Below are 25,634 nucleotides of genomic sequence, written 5' to 3'. Positions count from 1 at the left end.
TATCTCTGTTACTCTTAATTGTATTGCAACCATTAGCTGTTTCTTAAAGCATTATCTCCTTGCTATAAATGAGTCAACAGACTGCAGCAGGTAATATCACAACACAACTCACTTCAAGGACAAATTTATCACAAGATTTAGGAACAAGCCAAGGATAAGGGAGAGGGAACCATTCTTCTCACAGGAGTAGTCCCTTAGGGATTAAATAAATTTGGCAGCGCAATCTTTGACCCTAAGCATATGGCAATACTTGATAACAGCTCTCTAAACTGACATTGTCTCCTTCGACTGCACAAATCCTGCAGCATCAGGGAGCTGGGTGAGAAATGCAGCATGTCCACCTCAGCTTGCAACAACACTGGCCTGAGTATCCATCAGTAATATAAATTTCAGCAGACTGATGTACTGGCAAAGGAAGCAAATATTATTGTATTCCCAGGATGCAGCAGGGAAAGGTTCAGCTCTTTTGCTTTTGGTTGTCAAAGTGAAGAATCCAATGAGAAAGTTATATAAGCACTCTCAAAAGTGAATGAAAAGAGAGAGACACAGAGGTTGAATCATGTCACCTGTCTCGAACAGTTGTCCTCAAAAAGGACGAAACATTCTCTTGAGATGTGTACTCCTTTCCACTGACTATCGAAAGACCACAGACAAATAACTTCCAGGCTACTGTAGTTAGATGATATGAATACCACCAAAGATACTTGAATATAAAGATTCAAGTTTTCAAAAATTTTTAATTCTCTTTATGCTTCTCAGTTCTGATCCAACATCAGTCTTTGATCTAAGCTATTAAGAGTCATTTGCCACAAAGCTTTAGAACTAGTGACTAAAATTCTGCTGCACCATTACACCTGTCATATTAGTACTGCAGCTTCTCACAAAGATGCTGCATCTTCAGTGCCAAAAAATAGCGGTTTGTTTAGTAGATATAGAACTAATATATAGATAGAACTAATATATGCTCTCCATCTTGCTGTAAAACCCTGGAGGAACAAAGCACAGTGATTCCTATGGCAGTGTAGCTAAATGAAGCCCTGCCCACAAGTTGTGGATTCGGTTGATTCTGTGTAGTTACTTTGCAGTAAAAATGTCCTGTATTTCATCCTCTCTAGAGCTTTAACATACCTTTATCTACCTCACTGCAAAAAAGACTGAAGCTTCAGGCTGAAAGGACACAGGTTTATTTTTCAGAGTTTATATACATAGAAATAAATATCTTATATACATTCACACATGTATATGTATTTTATATATAAATTACTTAGTGTCCTAGAGTACAGATGAAGTTATAGCTAAACTGACACTGAATGTTGACTATTAATCCATAAGGAAATTAATGGAGTTTAGGAATGTGATATCCCATGACCCTGCTGTTCAACAGACAAGGACAGCATGTGACAAAAATCACCTTATCCAATGGAACTACCTTTCCTGAAAGATACCTTCCTTACTTCTGGCCAGGATTAGCAGCAGTACTCACAGTTCCCAAAATATACAGCATGCCAAAAAGCATTTTATGCAGAACTTAGAACTATTCTCCACCATTTTAAAATACATTAATACAGCAGAGCTTGAAACAATTTCTTAATTGCATTTTAAAGACCTTAATTAGTACTTTACCAAAAAGCAGTTCTCCAAGGTGTCAGAGTACTCCCACTGCTTTTGTTTCACATCATAAACAACCTTACTGATTTGAAAAGGATTTTGGTGTTTGTGTGTAACTTGTAGGGAACTTGATGGGATTGAATCACCAACCCTACAATTTACTAACAAAAATAGCCCACCAGTTAAACCACACTGCAGCTCTACCACTGAAGAAAAAATATTCTTAACAGACTGGTACATTACAATTCAATTTTGTTTGTTGGCTTGGTTGATTTAAAGAAAAAAAGTTGAAATTCAGTGGCGTTTACAAACATCCACAGAAGAAAGGATGCACCACTTCACATTACCAAGGGATGAGAAAGGAAATCATTGTGTCATTTCAGTTTGAACTCCAGTAATAGCATGAATATCTCTGTTGCAGACACCACACAAGGTTTACAGGTATCACAGATCTGTTCAACCAGTTGCCCCATCCCTGGAAGTGTTCAAGGCCAGGTTGGATGGAGTTCAGAGCAACCTGGGATAGTTGAAGATGTCCCTGTCCATGACAAGGGAGTTGGACTGAGATGATCTTTAAGGTCCCTTCCAACCCAGGACATTCTATGATTTTATGATCTACCTACAGCTTCAAAATAAGCCCTTCAAACTTAAATGCCCAGCTTTGCTTTGGTCCTGATCACAGAAATAAACAACACTGCTGTTCTAACAAAGCTGTTCTAAAGACAGCTCAGCTAAAGACAGAACTGGAAGCAATGGTTTCATTCCCGATCTTAAAAATAGGTGTTCCTGCCCATTTTGTTCCAGGTGTTAATGTGACAGCTTATCTAGATCCAAACACAGTTTGGGTCTTATAGTTCAGTTCTGCCTGTGAAATTGTTTCCAAAATCAGTTTAATTATTAGGGGATGCAAAGACCTTGATTCAATACCGTGAAAGGTCACAAATTTTCTGGTTAATCTATTTGATGAGAAAGCCGAGTTTTTGTGCCAAACCTTTTCCCAAGTATCACAGGCAGCCCATGACCAGCAATCACTGCATCTTTCCATGAAATCCAGGACCTGCCATGGTACCTCCAAGCTCCCTCATTAGGTTGAATCATAGGATCTGCAGCTCTCATTACAGTTACTCCTCACAAGAATTTGAGGCTGGAATTTATGGAGCCAGGAGCAAAAAAAAAAACAACACCAGCCCTGAGAGACCAAGCTCACCATTGCTATAGTGGGCTTATAGAAATATTCATTTTATAAGAAGCTGGGGGTTTCAGGAAACCCACTGTGTTTCAGGAAACCCACTGTGTTTCACAAGTATAATGTGTTATGATGGAACCTTTAATACATTTCATGGGTTTTGCATGCTCTGACATGAGTTCAACCCTGTTCTATCATTTTCAGTAAATTCTACCAGCTCCATCAGGAGAACTGGGACTAAATCTCCATAGCACCTCCCCAGACTTTGCCCATCCTAAATAGAACTACATCCCCAAATCAAGGGAGAGCAGAGGAAATCTTTAATTTGCAGGTACACCTAACCACAGCAGGCAATGGTCTATTCCATTAATAGATTGTGCTGGAAGTTACCATTAGATTTTGATGTGAATAGTCGCATAAAGCATACAAATTATCAACAGGGCAGGCTTACAACACTAAGACTTTAAGTAAGTGGTGTCCTTCCAGTTTGAGGTCAGTTTAGGGGTTGTTAATGAAGGAGGAAGAAAGGCCTGACTGTACAAATCTGCTGAAATATAAAGTATTTTAGATTCGTGAAGTCTACATGCCAAGGATTTTCTCCTCATAGCTTTGTTTTTCTTGGACAGAAAAGCCTGTAACTAAACCTAAAGCCTCAGAGGTTTTTAAGTGCCTTGCCCTAGTCTCCTGCTGAGCATCTGGCCATCTTCAGAGGTTATTCTTTCTACTGAACATTCCTCAGCAGTTCATCAGACAGCAAACACCAAGAAAGACAGTGCTGCCCCAAGGATGAGTTGTCTCTTTTACCCCATCATTTGGACTCCACTGGAGCAGAGAGAAAGCCTCCTTCTGATTGCAGCTGGAGAAATATTGGGTTCCACAGATCAATTTTGAACAGGCTGAGCATCCACAGATCCTGCAAAATCAATGAGGGCTGCAGATATTGCTGGAAAACAAGCTACTCCCAGCACATAAGAATATGTTCCAGCTTTTTGCCTGCTCCTTTTTCTGTATTTCTCCTTGACTTCTACATTATTTAGAAATGGCTTCCATAGTCACCACATTTCCCCCCTTTTTTTTTCTCCAAGCAGCTCATTACTTTTTCATAAGATGCCATTTCTCCTGGCTCTGAGACTCATGCTTTCCCGGACTGTCTCAGTATTTCTTTCTAAATCTGGGACTTACTTTTATCTGAGTCTTTGCCTTTACTATTAGTTTTACTGTACATCAAACATTGTTTAGAGAGCTTTCTTGTCTGAAATGAAAAAAAAACCTATTACAATCTTGGGGAGATGTTATCAACCAGCCCAATTTTGTGATTTCAGACAAGATGTTGGCAGTCCAGAGATTCACTGCTTTACATAAAATTACTGCCTGTGGCTTATGATGCTACTATTCGTCTGTAACTGCTAAAGAAAGAAGCTAGAGGTAAGAAAGGCAAGTGCAAAAGGTTTAATTGATCTCATTTTATTATATTCCTATCTTCAGAGTCCCATATTAATATTCCCAGTGGTATGTATGAAATTGCAGGATTGGAACAGACTCCTTTTCTCACAAACTGCATCAAAGAAAAAAAGTAAAACCATTTTCTTTCACAGACTTATTTCTAAAACTCTGGTTTTTGGATGACTTCTGGATTCATATCTTTTCCCCCTCACCAAAGAAGAAATCAGGCCACAGATGCTGAAATATCCTCATCACCTGAGGGCAGTGTCTAAGACATTGCTTTTTCCAACGTACAAGGGAAGGAAAATAAATGAATAAATCACTTTCTGAAACTCTAATAGAGCTAACATCCATTCTGGAGGAGAGAAGCTACCCGGGTGCACAGAAATATCAAAGTGCTGCCTGGAGGCACTGACAGTCTGTGTCTAAGTGAAGGTGGTGGCAAGCTTGCTTATCCCTCCTACCAACAACTCCCAGCAAGATGCTCCCAGCCAGACACAGCGTGTCTGAGGAGGGAGAACTCTGCCATCCCTCCCTGAACAAACAGGAGCTAAGGCTGTAGTAAAACAGCAACAATTACGTGTACTGGAAGGCCTGTTTAAGGAAAATGGAACAGGATCCTGAAGAGATCCATCTGCAGAGGGATATTTTTGTTAAGCAAGCTGTTTATTCAAGGCAAGCAAGTTGTGCTGAAGCCTAGAAGTGGAGTTTGAATGGAAAAAAACCTGCCTAGCAATCCACTTTATGCACACTTCAACCAGAGAACAGCAGAGCACAGGCTTGGGTTTGCATTGGGAGCACATGAAGGATGTTCCTCAGTTTTCTGAAGTCCTTAACTAATGTTCATCAAGCTGATATGAGCTAGCACTGCACCAAAGGACACAATCCAGGTCTTCTGCTCCTAGTTAGCTGTTCTCACCTTGTGCCAGTTCCTCCCCTGGGACAGCATGGTGAACTAAATCTGAGTAAAAACTAATCTGGGAAAGAAAACAAAAATATTCCTTGGCTCCCTGCTGTAGTTCATGGTGGGGCCACACAAACGCATGTGCTGGCAGATGGGAGAAGGAAGTTAAGAAGAATAAGATTTTCTTTTTTAGAAGTGGGGCTGGTCATAAAACAGCACTGTTGCAAATCTCAGAATAAACCTATTCATTTCAGAGTACCAAGCAAAAGAGGGATTTATTGAAAATCCTATAATTGTTTATGTTGGAAAAGACCTATAAGAATATTGAGTCCAACCATTAACCCAGCACTGCCAGGTCCACCAATAAACCATGTCCCAAAGTGTCACACCTACACATCTTTTAAATACCTCCAGGGATGGTGATTCCACCACTTCCCTGGGCAGCCTCTTCCACTGCTTGACAATCCTTTCAGTGAAGAAATTTTTTCTTAATATCCAATCTAAACTTCCCCTGGTGAAACTTGAGGCCATTTCCTCTTGTCCTGTTGCTTTTTACCTGGGAGAAGAGACCAATCCCCACGTGGCTACACCCTCCTCTCAGGGAGTTGTAGAGAGTTACAAGATTCCTCCTCAGCCTTCTTTTCTCCAGGCTTAACACTCCCAGCTCCCTCAGCCACTACTCAAAGGACTTGTGCTCAAGATCCTTCACCAGCTTTGATGCCCTTCTTTGGACATGCAACATTTAAATGATGTGGAGATTATGCAGTGCCAGAACTGTAGTTACGATCTGGGAAAACAGTCACTTCTGCACAATCTGTGGAGGAACTGAAGGGCAACCAGCAGCCACAGCTCATTCCCAAAGTTCAAGACTGCCTGCCAGAAGCCAGCTCTGGAACCATTTCTCTCTAAGCTGGTGATGATTGGTCCAAGTGGAAAATTAGATCTGAAAGTTTCAGACATTTTATTTGAAAATAAAACATTCTGTAAAAGAATATGTGAATATCTCTGCTGTGCTTCCTGGAGCCAATAGACAGTTGTCCAACTAAATTGCAGAAGACCACCACTAAATAAATATTTTGTCGCCTCACATCCATGAAAAGTCATTTTTTTTTTAGTTTCAAGAAAAGGAGAAATCAGTTGGAAATTCTGTCACAGACCTTTTATGCCTTCACAGGACACTGCAGTTAGCCAGCAAATATGGTGATGAAAGGATAAGTGATCCTGTCATCTGTAACATGAGTGACTGCTACAAGTTGGAGATGTTACAGAGTTTGGGAAAGGCACCACTGCAGCTGTGGGAGTAGAGCATCAAGAAGCAGCAGGACATATCAGCAGGTCACTGCCCAGCTGCAGCTTTTTAAAAAGCAGCAGTTGTCTGCTGAGCTTTTAGCAGACTTCCCAAGCCATCTGAAAGTCACTAGATTTTCAAGTGATGGTCAAATTCTTAGTACCTGCACCTAATCTGGACATCTTCTTAAGCGGCAAAATTTGGAACATACCCTCAGGTGTTGATATGTTCCAATATTTCAGTATTTTTGTGAGATTTGACTGTACTGATAAGTCTCTTAGGAGGTGTCAGTCAAGATATGGCAATTCAGATGCCTACCCTTTGTCATGGTCTCTGTGCATGAGGTATTTTTAACACTGAAGGCCAAGAAGAAACAGCTTGCTGTTTTTCTGTGATTATATCATGAACCTGGGCAAAGGCAACCTCAAAAAAAAAGACATTTCTGAAGCTTTCAGACTATTCTTTTGACAGGCCTTCAAGGTGTTGCCTTGAAGGCTGGAAGCCCTTCATCATCAGTAACAGAACAGTGGTAGCGTATGTCTTGTTTTATGCACTTCATACACTACCCAAAGTCAACAAAGACGTGTAAAAATAGAAATATAAATGTTGTGAATCATCTGGACATGTGACTGCTTTTGATACCACAGGCCTCACTAAATCAACTGAAATCAATGACAAACCATCAGTATCAAGCCATTTTTTAAACAATTCAGCCTCATCTCCTTCTGTTTGCAAAGCATTTGAGATTCATGTGATGATGGTCCTTTGGTCTAGTGTATTTTTAAATATTCCATATCTGCCTGTTGTTATCCCTGCAACATATAAGCAGGAAATGTATTTAGGAAGCATGTAGTATCTTTGGAATTTTTAGCAGATTGTATCTCTCCTGCTTTCCTGTGAAAGCATCACCCATTCTTGCCTGCCAACTATAGTCCAGAATGTAATGGAGATGTGTGACAAAAATATCTCCCCCTGCCGTGATGTCCTGCTGAGCAGACATGTTATTTTTCGATTATGCTATGCTTACTGCCACAAGAGCAAATGAAAGCTAAAATGCTATTAATGCACTCAATGAGTCTTAGCAATGTTCTTAGCAATAAATTCAGTCAAATATAGCAAGATGGAATGACAGAGTCTAGGCCAGATGTCCAGGGAGACCTGAGACAAGCGATTCTGAACAGCTGCTGGCATAAAATCCAGCATTTGCAACACTTCACGACCCTTCCCATTTCAGTGGCAGTACCAGGACTGGAGGACTCGTCAGTGGTCAGTACAAAAAAAAAACTTCCTCCCATTTCCGCCCTTTGATTGATGTGTCTCCCTGGAGCTCACAAGGGATTATGTCTATTAAAACCCCAGCTTGGCTGTGGCAATATACACTTTTGTCTGTCTCAGAATGTGCACAAAACAAACAGCAGCTTGGCATGTGCCCTGGTCACGTTTTCCACCCACCCTGTGGTTTGTATGTTCATGTTTTTGTGCAGTGCTGTCATTAAAACCACTGAGAGCTAACTGCAACATCTGTTAAAGATTGACCTTCTAAATATGTAGAAGGTCCAGCCATCACTCCTTTCCTGTTCCTACTGTATTAACAGAATTTAAAAGTGGTACATGCACAAGAAATCTCTTGGTCCTGTTCTCCACCTCAATTCTCTCACCCTCCCAAATAGTTCTACCTCACACATGCAGGTAACAAAAAATTAACTGATCTCTACCATAGTATTTCTGCTGGAGGTGCTCTCACTACCTCATCCTCTGCTTCAGCAAGATTTTCATGATTTTTTGGACCTGATCTAAACATCATGCCTTGCAAAAGCTTTCTGCATGCAAAGCAGTAAATTAAGTAAGTATGATAACACTGATTCTTGCCAAAGAGCACTTTCCCTGTTTTAAATGTAGGAAGAAAAAATTTAGGGAAGACTTTGGGATAGTGTATTTAAGGGGGAAAAGTTTCTATGCAGGAGGAATTGCAGTCAGAGGTGAGAATATGTGAGCGAAATAGCCGAGCAGACACAGAGGTCAGTGGACTCATCAGATTCAGGATGAAGGATGCTCCCAGTGGTCCTTTGTAATCGAATGAGAAGTGTTATGCTGGCATGTGTGGACACAGGATGGGCTCAGAAAGCCACAGACAGATGGTATTATACTCTGACAGGCAGGTAAAGGATTTTTTGAGTAGGCAACAAATGATGACCCAGGTACAAAGCAGAGAAAACACTTGCTTTGGAAAAGGAAAGCAATAGAATTGCAAAGGAAAATCACATTTTTGGAGTTCAGCAGCTGCAGCAGGAAGTTGTTTGAGTTGGCCAAGTATGCCAACCAGAAGGCTTTACCCTTCTCTATTACAGCCCAGTTGTGTGTAGGATTACATAAGATTTTCACAGAAAAAACCCAAGCTCCTTCAGTTTGCATATCTTACAGTCATTATCCCCCATGACTTCCATTTGTATGGGGATAACACCACCCATTAACCATTTATGTTTAGGCTAAAAAAGCAGTCACATCTTGACATTGCTGGGCAATGTCAACTAGACTCTGCCTGCTCGTGCTTGTCATTCTTTAAGGACCCTACATAAGCCCAGAGCTTTTTTCTTACAAACGGAGTTCACAAAATGCAATAACAGGTCTTCACAACATCATCTACGAGGCCTGTTCACAGTAACCACAACATACACTGCAGCAAAACCAGGCAGGTTTCATGTAGTCACTAAGAACAAGAGTGATTTATCTGTGGTGGAAGGAGAACAGGCTGTGTGACTGCTGTTCCTGTTAAAGTGCTGGGAGATACCAGCCACAATGCCATTCCCATTCTCTTCACCAAGGAGCTGGAAAATCAAGGTCATTTATTCAGCGCAAATCCTCCACACTTTTCTCCATTAAAAGTCATTCAAGACATCACCAATGCTTGTGCTGTTGGTGGCCAGAGCACTACAGAACACCAGTTGTCAGTAGAGTTGAGATGCTGAAAGGCAGAAAACACTAACATCCCTTTGCTTCCTTAAGGATCCTTCCCAGCAGCATCCAGAGCACTCTTTTCACAGTACAATGCCAGGAAATAAGGTGGGGGGTAAAGATCGTACACAAAATAACCCAAAATCTATGTATAAATAAGATGTCACTATTCATATTCAGTAGTCCAAATTATTATAAAGTAATTAACTATATCAGAACGAAACGGGAATTCATCTTTTGCTCTGGAAGATGACCTATAGTTAATACTGACTTGGGAGAAAAACCCATCACATCTCTTGTAGTAAAATGATAGAATCATAACAACAGAGAATAGTTTGGGCTGGAAGGGGCCTTAAAGATCACCCAGTTCCAAATCCCTGCCATAATCAGGTACAACTTCCACTAGATCAGGTTGCTCAAAGCTCCACCCAACCCGGCCTTGAACAGTGATCTCTTACAGAGTGGAACTGAGTGGAAGACATGAAAATAAAGAAGTATAAGCATGAAAGAAAACAATCACAGCTTTTCATACCTATATGCTAACTGAACCTATTTTAATTCTGCAGAATGGGGCGTTCTACTTACTCTCACAGAGACGCCTCCTCAGCTTCCCCCGAATTTTATCAATGGCGTTGTAATCAGAAACATGAAACACGTGAGCAGACTTGGGCTCTGAAGCAATCTCATCGAGTTCCTCTTTTAAGGCTTCTCCAACACCCACAGCAAAAATCCTAATCCCAGCCTGATGGGCTGCAGTGGCTGGATCCAAGACAAAATCCTGGCTCCTTCCATCAGTCAAAAGGATAGCCACCTTTTTAACAGTTCGATCACTAAGTCTCCCACCAGCTTCTTTGGAAAAACTGTAGGTGGTGATGTACCTGAGAGCATCGCCAGTGTTCGTGTTACCCCCATAATACTGAATCTTTCGTGCAGCCTCTTTGATTTCTTCACGGGTTTTGTACTTTCCCAGGTCGAACTCCGTGGTTGGACGATCGCTGTATCGCACCACACCTACACGGGTTTTGTCTGGCCCAATCTCAAAAGTTTCCACCAAATTAGACACCCACTGACGAACTTTCTCAAAATCTTCTTTTCCAACGCTGGAGGAGGCATCCAAGAGGAAGACAAGGTCATAGTGAACGCTTTTGCAACCTGCAAGAGTGGCAGGAAACATTGTTAAGTGGCAGGAAACATACCAAATATTCCCTAGCCAGAGCTCCCTTGTGAGCAATTTGGAGGAGGCAGCAAACCTTCTCCCTATCCTGCAGAGGAAAAGCAGATTCCCAGCCTTTCTTCCTGTGATTCACCTCATCTGTTTCAGGACATCTACAGACCAGCACACACTCTGCTTTGAAATGCAAACCCTTTCTGTTCCTTTGCTTCTAACTACCTCTGCTCAATCCTTCACCTACACCCCCTGCATGCACATGAAGCTCTTTTTCTCTGACTTCACTGCAATGCCTTTGCTCAGGCAATGCTCTGAAATGACCTGGACAGATCAAGAGCCCTGCCCTGACCTTGCCTATGCCAATCCTGACCCTGAGTATTGAAGCTTTCGTGTTCCCTCTTGCATTAATGTTATGATTAATTTATGCTTAGCTAGAAGTAGTTATTTTGCTCAGCATGGTATGTTGATGCAGCAAGTCTATAACAAGATTATTTCAATTTTGAGGCTTTCTGCCACTGACTATTGACTAAAGCATGACTCACTGAATTTTAGGATATGTTCCTCAACAACAAAGGGCAGCTGCCTTGTAAGGGAAAAGTTCACTTATACCCACAACCATCCCTTTGCCTCCAACCATGATACTTTCAATGTGAGGCCTGTGTAATTCAAAACACAAATTTATTTTAATTGCAACTTGTTTGGTCTATCAGTCCAGACTTTCATTTGTCAGACACTTGCTAAAAAAAGGAGATCTCTCAGGAGATGTTTCTTAGCTGTTTCTGGATACATGCAAGTCAGGATGCAGTAGATCCATAAAAGTCCCACAGATGCCCAAGATTTATCAACATAATTCCCCAGCTGGACAAAATGTGCATATAAATACATATGTTTCTCTAAACCAGTATTATAGACCACAATCCCTAATAAATTTTGAGTTTTAAGACTGAAAGCTGCTCTACAAAGTCAGTTTGGTCACAGCCACCAACCATTACTTCTCCAGCAGTTCTTGTCTCATGTTGTCTCACAAAGTAAAACTGCATGTTTGAACCAGTGATAAAAAATACATATTTCCTATTGAATTCCAGCACTTGAACCTATAGGAAAGTCAAAAAGTCTTCTACCACACCCAGATTTTGAAATAAGTTGGCTCTGGTTCTTTTGCTCATCCTAGGGTTGTGACCCGGCCCGGAATGGAAGAATTCCAGAACAGCCTACTGCACTGGGCGGTAGGGAGTGGGTAGCTCAGCTACATGGAGAGGATTTGCCTAAGGAGAAGAGTAAAAGCATTACAAAAGAGTAGGTCAGTGTTCACAGTATTGCATGATGACCATGAGAATGACTGAATGCACACTTGGGAGTGTGGCAGGTGATGAGAAATGAGCATCATCACCTGCTGCTGTGTTGACTTCTGTAGCAGAGCACATCCCAGCACATTCCAGGCGCAGGGCCCATGGGAACAACCTATACACACAGGATTGGGATCACACTGGGATCAGCCCATCCACATGGGATCTCTTTGGAAACAACCTGTTGTTGTGGTTGCCCAGCTGGCAACTAAGTACCACACAGCCCCTCACTCACTGGCCTCAGCAGGATCAGGGGGAAGAGAATTGGAAAGGTAAAAGTGGGTTGAGAGAAGAAAGTTTAATAATTGAAATAAAATACAATAAAGCAAAATAAGAAGAAGAGAAAGAAGAAGTCGTAATGAAAAGCAAAATAACAAAGAGATATAAATAAAACCCAAGAACGAGGAGTGATGCAAATGAAAACCGTTGCTCGCCACTGACTGACTCACAGACAGTGCCTGAGCAGGAGTCTCCAGCCAAGTGACTCCCCAGTTTTATTCCTGAGCATGGCACCTTATGGTTTGGGATACCCCTTTGGTCAGCTGGGGGCAGCTGTCCCGACTTTATCCCCTCCCAATTTCTTGTGCACCCCCAGCCTCCTGGCTGGTGTGAGGAGGAATAAAAAAGGCCTTGGCTCAGTGTGAGCTCTGCTCATCAGTAACAAAAACATCCCTCTGTCATCAACACCGTTTCCAGCACAAATCCAAAGCACAGCCCCATACCAGCTACTGTGAGGAAAATTAACTCTATCCGAGCCAAAACCTTCCTGTGGGAATGTGTTCTGTGATGGCATTTGTGAGCGAGGGAGTGCTCGTCTCTAACCCCAGAGCAATAAAAGTCTGTCTGGAAAAACTCTCTTGAAGGCAATCTGAGAGGGGAGATGATGGTTTATATAATTTTATATTTTGGCATGTAAGTTACATTAAATCTGTGTATATCAGCTGGACTCTCAAGTGTGGTTCTGCTTGATTTTTAGAGAATATAGAGGATTAACAGCAAAAGGTAAGAAAGGATTCTACACTTTCCCACCTCACCTCCTTCCTAAATTCATTATTATATTAATCTATTCTGGCTGGAAGAATGTTAATTAGGTGAGACTAACTAGAGAGCAAAACCCACAAGGTACAGAACTTCCTGTAACTTACTTTAATGACTCTCAGCAGGTGAGACAACTGCAATTTCAAAACAAACAGAACAGACAGAATGAATTCTGTCTGTGTTCAAGGGCAATGAGCCTTAAAACAAGGGGGAGTTAAGGTGATGTCTATTCAAGGCAGCATTGCATGGAAGAAAAACATGGTCTTTCAGGATCATTTTTTTTGAGGTAGTGATTCTTTGCTTACACACCTGATGGCAGTGAGATGAAATGCTGCAGAAATGCTTTTAGTAAATATTAATCTGCATTTTTAGCACTCTAATGTCCACCACTGGAAAAAATTGATTGTTTGCCAAGAATGCCATAACATTACTTTTTACTGGCAGAAACAATTCAGTTCATGTTAAGGGAATATGGGAGATAACTCATAGAAAGCAAAAATTCAGGTTTGTGATTGCAGAAATGCTCTCTGCGAGCATGATTCAAGGAGTTGTGTTCATCTACTCAGACACTGAATGAACTGTTTTGCAATATTTCCTTTAAAAATAGTTCACAAACAAGCTATAAGCCCAAAATTATTTAAAGTAAGCACAGAAGGAACATATAAATGGCACCACTATATTCTGCCTGTGACAGGTCCAGAAGCAGAGAAAAAAATGTGAGATTGCACTTTTTTTGGTTACTAAGTATTTATTCCTGTTAAACTTCATCTAGAAAACCATAGAAAGATCACATAATAAAGCTGTAAAGCAGCTATTCCTTAAAGTGAAAGAAGGTCTAAAATAGCCTTTTCTTTCTTATAAAATACCCAAGCCTACAGAATATAAGCTTTCCTAGAAAAAGAGTGGGAAAACCTCCATCTCTAAATGCCTTTGGACTCTTATGAAAAAATTGTGTGGATCTACAACCATGTTAAATTTGAGGTGTGGCATCACTGATGCCAGATAACTCAACTCTTCTTGTTACACACAAAAGCCAACGTGTCCTTTGTCAAGGATCCCTGTAAGAACAGTCCCTCAGCTACACCATCCTCTAATGCATTCAGTGGCATTTGGGGGAGAGTGTTCATGAGCCCAGGCCAAAAGCTGTGCCAGGGACCATGCTACCAACTAGACAGTAGAGAAACATAGAATCCTAGAGTCACTTAGGTTGGAAAAGGCCTCTGAGATCATAAATTTCAACCACTAACCCAACACTGTTACGTCCATCACTAAACCATGTCCCTAAGCACCACATCAACACATCCTTCAAATATCTTGAATCAAGGGAGGGTAAGAACAGTACCCTGGCCCTGTTTAGCTCACAGGAAAGTCACAGCCAGGCAGAAGATTCACCAGGTCTCATGTGACACCCACAGGAGGCAATGGAAGAGGTGATCTCCATGCCAGTGCAAGGTAGATGCAGCACATCAGAGCTAACTGTGGTGAGCTGCTCCTCTCGCTGTGGGTAGCTGAGCTGAACTTTCTAAGCCTGCAACAGAACAAGAGACCCAGGTAAACCACAGCCTTGAACCCCGAGCCTTCTCCATCCCTAAGGCCCATTTAATGTATTTCCAGCAGTAAATGTCTTGGGTTGTTTATAGTTTTCCTCCTTGTACTGATGGCCTCCCAGCCATGGGAGAGCCCCAGCACCTCCAGGGCACGAGGCAGTAAACTGAAGGCGTACCTGCTCTTTGTGCCTCGGTTCTCTCCCCGCTGAACACAAATGTGAGAAGAACCAAGAGATGGAGGATACAGCACCTTCCCATCATGGACATATCCGTATCTCCTTTCTCACATCAGCTTGTCTTTTCTCCGTGGTGCGAAGCTTGCTAGAAATCCAACACGCAGCCTAGAGAGGGAAATAAAGAGCAAGTGTTATCTCACAGCAACACAAACAGCAGCAGTGATGCAAGTCATGAGAGCAACGTTTTGGAGAGTCGCCTCTTCTGCTTGTCATTTTACTTGACTAGACATAAACTGCTCAGACAAAGAGGCAGGAGTTCACCTACTTTTCAAAAGCTATACTTGTTCACTGGCTCTATTCACTGTGAAGCAGCTGAATGGAAACAGGAGAGAGATTACCAGATTATTATACTTTAATTGAGCCCACTGCCAACTACACAATCAGCGCACTGGAGTGGAAACCATTCCTGACCTGGCCCTCCCACGCATTCATCATTAGGAGATACACAGCGCAGAGCCCAGATACAAACCACTACAAATCACACACACAACCCGTTGCCACTTCACCCATCGCTGCTTTCAGTCAGTTCAGCAGCCCCAAAAATGACAAATGCTAAAAATACACCGTTTTCATATATATGTTTGTTGCCATTGGTCCTTCTTTGTAGGAGTAAACTCAGCAGTTTCAAAACATGTCTTTCCACTATTTAGTTTAAAGATGTGCAAAAACTCAGGGTTATCTTCAGTATAAGGTCTTTGGTTTGAGTTGACTGTGAGTGGAGTCACTGAAGTCAGAAGGTATTGTAAGAAGTCAGGCAAAGTGTCTGAGCTGTTAAAAGTTAAGCTGTGTTTTCTAACACTAGATCGACACTTTAAAAAATAAATCTCTTATTGCTCTTGTTTTATTATTTTTTATTATATCATAAAGTCATTGCAGTTTGATCTACTGTTTGCACACCCAGAAGGGAGAAACCAGCTTCCACTCTGCATCTCTCACTGCCTAAGGCATTATTTTTAAAAACTTTCTCCCAGATTCTGATTCCTTCTTTTCCTCTTTAATGATTCTAATTATTTCTTTGTCCATTTTCTTGGGGAAGTTCTGCCTTCTCAGTGTTTTAACATGCATGTCTGCTTCTCACTGTTGATAGCGGGGTAGAAGTCATGAAGGGGACACTGTCTGATGTAGTTCATTGCTGCAGGGTCGATTATGCCTTCTAGGATATTTCTTTTCAAAGCAATAAGGTTCTGTGGGAATCACAGACAGAAAGAACAGTGGCGTCAGCATTGGTTCAAAACCCATTTTGATCAGTCAGATGCTGGGCCTATCTCTACCACGTATCTCAGCATGTTGTCCTGGTTTAGGAAATTAAAAAGGGGAAAAATCTTATGAAGTTGTCAAGATGTCACTATAAATCCTTATCCCCACAAAAAAATACAGGCTCCTTCCAAAAGATAAAATACAGGCTATTTTCGGAAGTCCGTATCACATCCAGACAAGGAGAAAAAAGCAATACATATAATAAATCCTTCACTGCAAATAAAATTTGGAAGTGTCTGCCAAGAGTGGAACATAAATACAAGAAAGATTAAAAAAAAAAAAATCGTATTTATTCATGTACCAACTCTAAATACAAAATCAAGTGCTGTAGTTTACACCTCAGCCAGATGATGTCCCTACCAGACAGTGAGGTGTTCAGGTTTGAGCCAGCTGGAAAAGGCTGCAGGGTAAAAAAGGCATGAAAACACCACTGTGCCCTACAGGAGTTAGAATTTCCTTCTAAATAAGCACGTTATTGAAATACCAATCAGGCAGCCGCCTGCAGAGGGATCAGGACAGGCACTGCTTAAAATATCTACAGGAGCCTTCAGCCCAAGGTTTTCGCTCCCCTGGATTTTTTTAGGAAACATTGTTTTTGGGTACTAGTGATGGGACAGCAGGTTTGTGGCAGCAGCAAGAGCTGGGAAACCAGATCTGCCAAGCGACATCCTGCACTTCCAGTGCCGAGCTCAAAACGTCCTTTCTCTGTGTCTGGGCTTGCACGGCTGTGAAGTTTTATAAATACATTCTTAAAAACAGTCTTGACCAGCTGCTAACCCACATGAGGCCAGGATAAAAGGAGCAGAGCACCAGCTGGTGTCAGTCAGCAGAACAACTCCGGCTCTGTGAGCAGCGGATGCAGCTCGGTGGATGGGGCTCACTTGGTACATGTGGGATTCTACCCCAGCAGAAGGACTTCCCCCATGGCCAGGCCTGAGGGCTCTGTCTCTAAGGCCTCATTATTCTCCCCTCCTTGCCAAAATGCTTCAAGAACTCATTTCTGCGTTATGAATGCTGCAAGGTGTCTCAGAACAGCCATTTAGGCTAAAAATAGTGGCAAAAAAAAAGCTGCAAATCAAAACAGAACATCTGCTTAAAATCTATAATCATAACTTGTGGTGGCTTTAATACACATTTATGGTTCAATATTATTCTTGCATTCAGGCCAAAATATATAATTTTATCCACTTTTATAGCATGAAGAATTGAACCAAGTCTCTTAACTTGCAACTACTTCATGTACAAATATACCAGTGAGAGAAAATTGCCCCATTCGCATCAGCAGGACTCATGTCATGGCAAGGAAGTCTTCAGGGATGTTAGAAGAAAGGTTGGAAATGAAATATTTTTAGTAATGGGTTTTCCATACTTCTTTCTTTCCCACTTCAGTCAGCCACTTTGAGACTGAGCCCAGTTTGAAATTGCAGCAGCTGATCACTATTTATTTCCCTTTCCAGGAGAAATGGTCAAAAAGGAGCCAAAAGTGGTACAGTTTAGGTTTCAGAGTGATCCAAGACTATGAAATTCTCTTTAGTTGACCCTATTTCCAAATGGCCAACATGGATTTTTTTTTTATTACTATTATTTTTAGTTCGGCCTATCATGTGGGAATAATTTTGCTCAAAGAGGCCTAAGTCAATGTACATCATTTTAAAATAGCTCCCATTTTCTTTGTATTTCACAAACATCACTTTGGGATTCCCTTGTGATGCATTAAGGGATACTGCAAAAAGAACTGACAAATCCCATCACGTCCAAATTTATCACTGAACTGCGGGTTCTGTGTCTGAGGCTCCATTTTTAATAGTTTAATGGGAAAAAAAGAAGTGAATACTTCTGGCTACATGCAAACTTGATGTGGGAATGGCATCCTGGCTGAGAAGTCAGTAAATGTTAGAGTGAGCCCTCTACACTCAAAATACAAGCACAGCACTAAGCTATTCATACCATCTCACAGTTGAACAAACAATATGCAAAAGATAGGCATGAGTTCTATATAACTTTCAGCTTCAGAATGGCTTTTTGTAGGGGTTAGGATAGAGTTTTAGGTCAGTTAGAATCCATGGTAAGGTCTCTCTAGTTTTGAACAATAAGTAAACACTCATTGGGAAATGTAGGGCAAAAAACATCAATAAAAAAAAAGAGCCAAAGAAGAACTGGGACTTCTCAACACTGCGATTCAGAGAACAAGGATGAAAAACCCTTGTGGAAAAAGAGAAGCAAAACTGTTTGTTTGGAAGTGGCATCTTGAAAAAATAAAAGGAAAAGAAAGGGCAGCCATGGAGAATGTGTCAGAGAAGAAAACTTCACGGCACTTCTATGAGAAGCAATTTGCACTGGCACTGGATATACCCCATCTCAGCCTCTCCAGAGACTGCTCTTCTGTCCTGGTTTGAGAGACGCCATCAACAGCAAAACCCACGTGAGTTAGAGATGGAACAACACAGAACACTTTCTGTGATCTCCTTCATTCTTCAGAGAGTGATTCAGGCACAAATATTCATTAAGCAAAATAAAATAAACCTGGAGTCACAGTAAGACGAGCATTTCAGGAGTGTGATTTAATAAAACCATTTCTACCTCATGCGAGCAAAAGTTCAAAGACCCTACAGGGACAGTACAAAGACCACTGAATCAAAGTTGAATGCTAAAAGTATGCCCAGTTATGTACTTTAGACACCTCATGAAAATATTCAAGCTCCTACTTGCATTTTTCTAAATTATACCACTGAACTGTCTGTCTCACTGTTAAATTCAAGGGGGGCTGATTCTATTATTGTGCTTGATTTCATCCATTCGTCTGCTGCCACTGAACATCACCATATGCCATATAAATGTTGTAACTATGCTGGCATTCATAATGTGATTTTAAATGTCTTTGGTATGCTCCTCTGAAGAAGAGGTTAGCCGGGGGTGAAAAAGACAGTGTCCAATTACACAGCTTTTCACACACACACAAAAAAGAAAAACAAATATAAAACCCAGCACACTAATACATCTGACATCTTAGTAGAGTCAGTTTGTTGATTGTGCCTCTTCCAACTACTGAATTAAGCAATTTAATTATCTAAATTATTGCTGATGTGAGCAGGAACCCAATCGTATAAAAGAGAGATAGGACTTTCTTCCCTGTTGATCATCGCATGCAGTTGTGTATCTTTGTTTGATGATTTTTATAGAAATCATCTGATGGCATTTCTGGAAGATGTGCATCTTCCCAGGCCTGATCCAAAGCCAACTGTAGTTAGTGAAAAGAGGGACATTGATTTCAGTGGACGTTGTTTAAAAACCCAAGTGAATAATAGAGCAGAAAACTCTTTGCTAACACCAGAGCTCTTCCTGAGGTATTTTGCTCAACTACAACTGATCCAAAGTCTGCTGAAATCAAGGAGGACACAGTCAGCAGCCCCACAGTATGTTGGATGAAGCCATTCACGCACCCTGCTAGCAGAAAACTCTTCAATGTCTGCTCTAAGTGCTGGCGAGGCTGCAGGGGGTGGGATGTTTCTTCTCTTCATGTGCAACGACAGAATCACAGAATTGTTTGGGTTGAAAGGGACCATCAAGATGATCCCATTCCAACCCCCGCCACAGGGAGGGACACCTTCCACTACCCCAGGTTGCTCAGAGCCCCATCCAGCCTGGCCTTGAACTCTTCCAGGGATGATGGGGCATCCACGGTTTCTCTGGGCTACATCACATCTCAAGAGCAACTTCTATCTCAATCCCTAAAATACTGCTCAGATGCAGAGAGATGGTTAACATGAGTGTGAGCCAAAGCAATCTGTCAGCTTTATGAGAGATGAAATAGGGTGGTGGGAAAGATCAGCAGACCATTCCATCCCATCGCTTTTTTTGCCTTAGCTGAACTATATTACTGCCCTGAAGTACTTGGTGCTGGAACTGCCTGGGCCCATGAATGATTAATATTGCTGCAATTGGAAGCAAGTTTGATTGTGCGAGAAATAAAGTCCATAATTTAGGAGGGGAAAAATAATAAATAGCTGTTCCCTAAGTGGCAGGTACCTGTCCAGGAGACAGAACAAAACAGGAGGTGAATGGGGAAAAATACCCTAAACAGGACCATAACCAAGAGTCCTAGAGGGCCATAAAGCACACTCCAAGGATTAACTCAACATGGGCATTTCCTAATTTGCAGCCTGAGAAATGTTCCTTTAACCTCTGTCATGCTGCATGTGCACACACAAGGAATCCTGAGAGAAGGTCAGAATTAGAATTCAGCTACCCTTGACTCCTTAACCTATGCTTGGATCATGCATTCCACAAATTGACCCCTCATAAATGCATTTACCATAGATGCTTTAAAACAAGCCCTTACTGGTTGTCTGCCAAATCACTGCTATTCTAAAACACCCTCACTGCTAGAAGAGGACTTTGCAGGGTATTTTTGCCTGCTGCAGCCACGCAGTGTCTGCAGGCTGAAACCTTGATGCAATATCCCCAAGTATAACTTTTCAGTGTTTTGCCCAGAGGAAGTAACTCTAAATTTAAATTGTACTCTTGCATATCAAGCTTAAAAATCTTTCTACTGATTGTCTAAGAAAACCCCAAAGTAATCTGCAATGAAAATCTGTGCGACAGACTCTCTCTTTGGCTTTGGTATCATCGACCAGACTGTAAGCAAAATCTTCACTGTACCATGTGAACACCTGTGTTTATGGACCAGACAAGTGGTGACCCCTTCTCACTTCAGCTAACAAGGAGTTTGAATTTCAAAAGAAGTTCTACATCTAAAAGGTTGGTTCTGTATAAAACACAATTGCTCAAGTATCTTGGTTAGCCTGACTGAAATAGTTATCAAGGAAAAGACCCATGGGAAGTGTCTCAGAGTATATGTGAGGTCAAAGGGATTAGAAGAGCTGATAAGGGGAGGCTGATAAGAGGAAGTTTTGCGTATCTGATTTGGGAAAACAATGCCTGAAAAAAGAGTTTGCCCAAGAACCAGGCACCAGCACCTGTAGCACTTGTACTGACAGCTTCTCCCCCAGTGTTTATTTACTCACTGGCAAAGGCAGGAAGAACATCCTGAACTTGAAACTGAAGCATTGGTTCAATATTTCTAGAAGCTTTTTTTTTTTTTTTTAATAGCAAAGTAGCCTCTCAGGGCTGCATTTTGTTTGAACCAATTTTTCCCCTTAATTGTTACTTACTTTCTTTTGCAAAGCTGTAGCCTGCACCTCTTCAGCATGGACCAGGGAATTAGCAACAGAACAGGATACTCAGAGGTCAGTTAACTTGTCATAATCTCATTTTCACTATCCTCTTCCACCCCCAAAAGTTTCTCAAGTATATAATTCAAGTCACGTAGATTGCAAGTCCATTACAAAACATGTTGGTCCATATTCTGCCTCTGCAGTGCCTCATCCTTTGAGGTGCAAATGTATTTGAATCTTGTGGATATTAACACAATGATATTATTAGATACATAATAATTTAGGAATGCTCTTGGGAGAAAACACACTCCAAACTACATTACCCAGTAGCAGGTGCACAGCTCACCCATCCTGATAATGACTTTATTGCACCAGGCTAAATTAGAAAACTTTGCCTGTATCTTTTTGTCTGCTTCTTTTAAACCTAGCACAAGGCTGAAATGTGTCTCATGTTGTTGCTGAAGCAGGGTTTGCAGCACACACACATCCTGGAAATGGAAAATCCATCACCTGCAGGTAATCAAAGGCTCACTGGCTGTTTGGGGTAATAGATAACATTATTCCCAGAGCTTCATACATTCAAATTAACTGCCACTTCTGCCTGCAGGTTGTTCAGATTAGGGAGGAATGATCTAAGCAAGACAAAGACCAAAATGATGTCCAGAAACATTATGGTAGGAACAGTTCGTGGTGGAGTGGAAAATCCTGAGATTCTTCCTCCATACTGCATGTTCAAACTCTTGTTAGTGCAGTATGTACGGAGCATGTTGATTCTGTACAGGGCCACAGAACACCAGTCCTTTGGCCTAAGACCTGTAACCTGTACCATCAAAGTCCTACAAATCCCATTTCCTCTCAAGCAGAGACTGAGCTGTTCCAACCTACATTAGCTATTAGGAAGACGATTTTAAGACTGAGCCCCTGGAGGCTATTCAATATGAGAGTACTCCACTCTTACAGGGCCAATTTCCTGCTTTTTATATCCTCATGGAAGTTCTTACCGCTCTTGGAATGAAATTTAATATTTTCTTTTTTAGTACAGTAGAGGATTATGTCAGTAAAAAGACCCATATGTCATGGCTTTATATAGTTAGCCAGCAGAGCTGGAGCGAGGAATCAGGATGGGGTAACAGCCTAAACCTATTTGGAAAATAGGCAACATACTTTCTAACAAAGAGAAGCCTGGTGAACGCATTTCCCAGAACTCTTAACTGGGGCAAGGAAGAATTGCTTTGCATTCCTTGCTCTATGCCTTATGATAATGGCCTGGATAACCAGAATCCCTACAAACTCTAGAAATGAGCTCATACCCATTGTCTGTCACTCTCTGGGTTATTAATAGGGCCATGCTAATTGGAGATGCACCACACACTCACCTACCACTTCCCAACACTTCTGCTGAACTAATGACAAAAAATTTCCCAAATACAGGAACATCAATGCCTTCTACTTGCACCATGTGGGTGAATTCCCCCTCCATGTGTTCCGAAAAGATGATGGATATCTAATATAATGAAAGTTTGTTCAGAAACAACAAGTGCATTTGATTAAGAGATTTAGTACTGCAAACCCTTTCCATGGTTTGATTTGCATGGTCTTGGCCCTTGCAATGAAATCCAGAACTCTACTGTGGACACCAACACACCAGCAAAAGTGAGGGATCTGTGAATAAAGGCCATGAAAGTAAGAGGTCTCTCATTACTTTTAGAGGTGCAGATAGCAGGGTTACATCCTCAGCTCTGAACCTTTCCCTCTGTACCCAGCACTCCCACTGTGTATCCACTGCCTGAAATCCACGCAAACTGAGCATCTCCATGCTCTCCTCCACTGAGAACAAGCATGGACATTTCTTTTTTAAAACACCAGAGTGAAAAGGACAGCTAAACAGATATAGGAAGCTTGCAAGCAACCCCTTCCCACCAGGTATTCTAGAAACAGGCCATTCTTTACCTCCTTGTTGCAGCAGGGCCCCAGGGTAGAAAGCAATTCACACCTAGTTGACTTTGTAACAAAGCATTTTGGGAACTGACCTGAAAAAAAAGTGGTACTGGAACCAATGTAGGATTGCCACTTTAATATCTCATAATTGTACAACTCAAATCATTTAAGGCAGGGGCAAGTCTTGGAAGCCCCAGCTGCAGAAACCTAAGTTTAGACACCTTACCCAGCATAGGTGTCTGCGGAGTGGCAAGGTTGGATGGAGAATTTAAGACTGAAAATCTTGGAAGTGACTGCCTCCAGTCTCTCTTTGACTCTGACCTGAAAGGTTTTCTTTCTTATGCAAGGAGCTGGGCTAAGAGAAGACAGGAAGAACCATCTCCTCTGACCAAAAAGTTCTGCATTGTGGTTGTCTTCACCATGAACAGACTCCTATAAAATGAGAGAAATAAGAAGCATGGCCTCAGTGCAGGGCAGTTTTGAGTGAAGACAAGTTGGATCTTTGATGTCTCAACCATCTCTGCCCAGCACTGTGGGCACCACCAACATCGGGCATGGAGGAAGGGGAAACACAGGGGAGTCAAGCAGAAGAAGAATTTATCAAGTGTCAGAGATCCTAAGTCCAAGACTGAGATAAAACACACTTTACTCCTCTCAAATTCTGAATGTGACACACAGGAAATCACTGACTGTGAATCATTCCACGATTTTACCATGATCCCAGCAGAAGGAGACCTGCAGGAAAGTTCTGCCTTGTCACTTTTATTGTCATTTCTGCCCCAAGGGCTGTAAGATGGAAAACTAAGTAAGATGGGATGAACAGATCGAGAGCAGCCCTGCTGAGAAGGAATTGAAGGTGCTGGTGGAGAAGATGGACATGACACAGCAATGTGAACTTGCAGCCCAAAAATTCAACCATATCCTGGTCCGCATCAAAATCAGCGTGGTCAGAAGTTGACCGAGGTGATTCTGCTCCTCTACTCCACTGTCATGAGACCCCATCTAAAGCAACACTGGAAGGATATTGAGCTGTTGAAGCAAGTCCACAGGAGGCCACGGGAAGGATTAGAGGGATGGAAAACCTGTCCAGTTGGAAAGGCTGAGATAATTGGAGTTGTTCAACCTGGAAAAGAGAAGGCTCTAGGAAGACATTAGAGCACCCTTCCAGTACCTAAAGGGGCTACAAGAGAGATGAAGGGGGCCTTTTTTCAAGGACAACACAGTGACAGGACAAGGGTATTGGCTAGAAAGTGGCAGAGGGCAGGTTTAGATTGGATATTAGGGAGAAATTCTTTACTTTGAAGGTGGTGGAGCACTGGCACAGGTTGCCCAGAGAAGTTGTGGATATCCTATCCCTGGAAGTGTTCAAGGCCAGGTTGGATGGGGCTCTGAGCAACCTGGTCTAGTGGAAGGTGTCCCTGCCCATGGCAGGGAGATCAGGACTAGGCGGTCATGAAGGTCCCTTCCAACCCAAATCATTTTATGACTCTGTGAAAACAGAAGATGATCAAGAATGCACTGAAGAGAAGTACAGTAAATAAGGGTCTGATAGATGTAAATTAAACAGGAAAATATGTAGCTGGGGAAAACATGTAAATTATCCCTAGTTTCTAACAGGAAGGGCTCTCTTCACCACTGTCACTTACATACATAGAAAGGATAAGATACAAAAGCTTGTGCTCTACAGCCCATACAGAGCTCTCACACCAGGCAGCTGACAGAGGCAAGAGGGCTGTCACTCAGGAGCTGATAAGAGATGTGCTGCTACCCCTGCACCACAGCTGGGTTTGCCTGTCTGTGCTTATAGCAAGGGGTGGGACAGTATCAAATCAATAATCCTGATGTTGGCTGGAAGGGTTTTGAGCCATTTCAACTCTCACCCTGTCCAATCCTCTCCATTCTGCTTCCTTCCTTTTCATTCTTCATGCAAGTTTCAGAAACAGCAGTGGAAAAAAGAGAAAGCAAAAAGGGAACAGGCCATGAAAGAAAAAAAGGAATATACAGATCACATGAATGAGACATGAAATAACATTACACTCAGGTCTTCCTAACATTCTCATATCTTCATATTTAAAGTTTTCACAATTAACTCTAAGATTCAGTGCCTCAAGCTGTCTCAAAAAGACCTGAAAATCCAAAAATTAGTTAATTCCCTTTTCCCTACCTCTTCATATGCAATATCCTGAATTTTTACCTTAAAAGAAGAGGGAGCTATTGGGAAAGTAATGTAAGATATCAAAGATTTTACTAAGTAGTTGGGGAGAGGATATATTGAAATGGATAAGGACATAAAGTGTTTTCAGGAAAATAATAACTAAAGCAACATTGGAAAATTTGGTGGAGGAGAAAGGACATGGAAAATTTGTAGAAATGGAGAAATACCTACTTAGACAGCAGTGCTAGAACTTAAAACAAGTTAAATCTCTGCCTTCCTGCATTGTAAAGCTTAGTTTCAAACAGTCTCACACTACACTCTTTTCCTTAAGAAATAGCAGAGCTCTGGCTGGGATTTTTGTCATTTAAGTTTAGGCTGTAGGTCTCTAACTAAC

At 41.7% G+C, this 25,634-nt stretch overlaps 1 protein-coding gene across 7 annotated transcripts in view; it reads right to left on the bottom strand.

Moving 5' to 3' along the window:
• COL22A1 (collagen type XXII alpha 1 chain) overlaps positions 1-25,634 on the bottom strand; it is a 226,914-nt gene that overhangs the window by 184,626 nt on the left and 16,654 nt on the right. For all 7 annotated transcript variants that reach the window (XR_001866005.1, XR_001866001.1, XR_001866002.1 and 4 more), the window contains exons 2-3: positions 14,657-14,821; positions 9,967-10,533 (exon numbers count right to left, since the gene is read on the bottom strand). Coding sequence is in view for 3 of the 7 variants with exons in the window: in XM_017746704.1 (XP_017602193.1) it covers positions 9,967-10,533; positions 14,657-14,747 (658 nt within the window). In the remaining 4 variants the exon portion in view is untranslated. The remainder of the gene's footprint in view (positions 1-9,966; positions 10,534-14,656; positions 14,822-25,634) is intronic.

Source organism: Corvus brachyrhynchos, unplaced genomic scaffold (assembly GCF_000691975.1).
Source record: "Corvus brachyrhynchos isolate BGI_N302 unplaced genomic scaffold, ASM69197v1 scaffold89, whole genome shotgun sequence".
NCBI lineage: Eukaryota > Metazoa > Chordata > Aves > Passeriformes > Corvidae > Corvus > Corvus brachyrhynchos.
The sequence above is the reverse complement of the archived record's forward strand: the minus strand, read 5'-3'. Positions and strand labels throughout refer to the sequence as shown.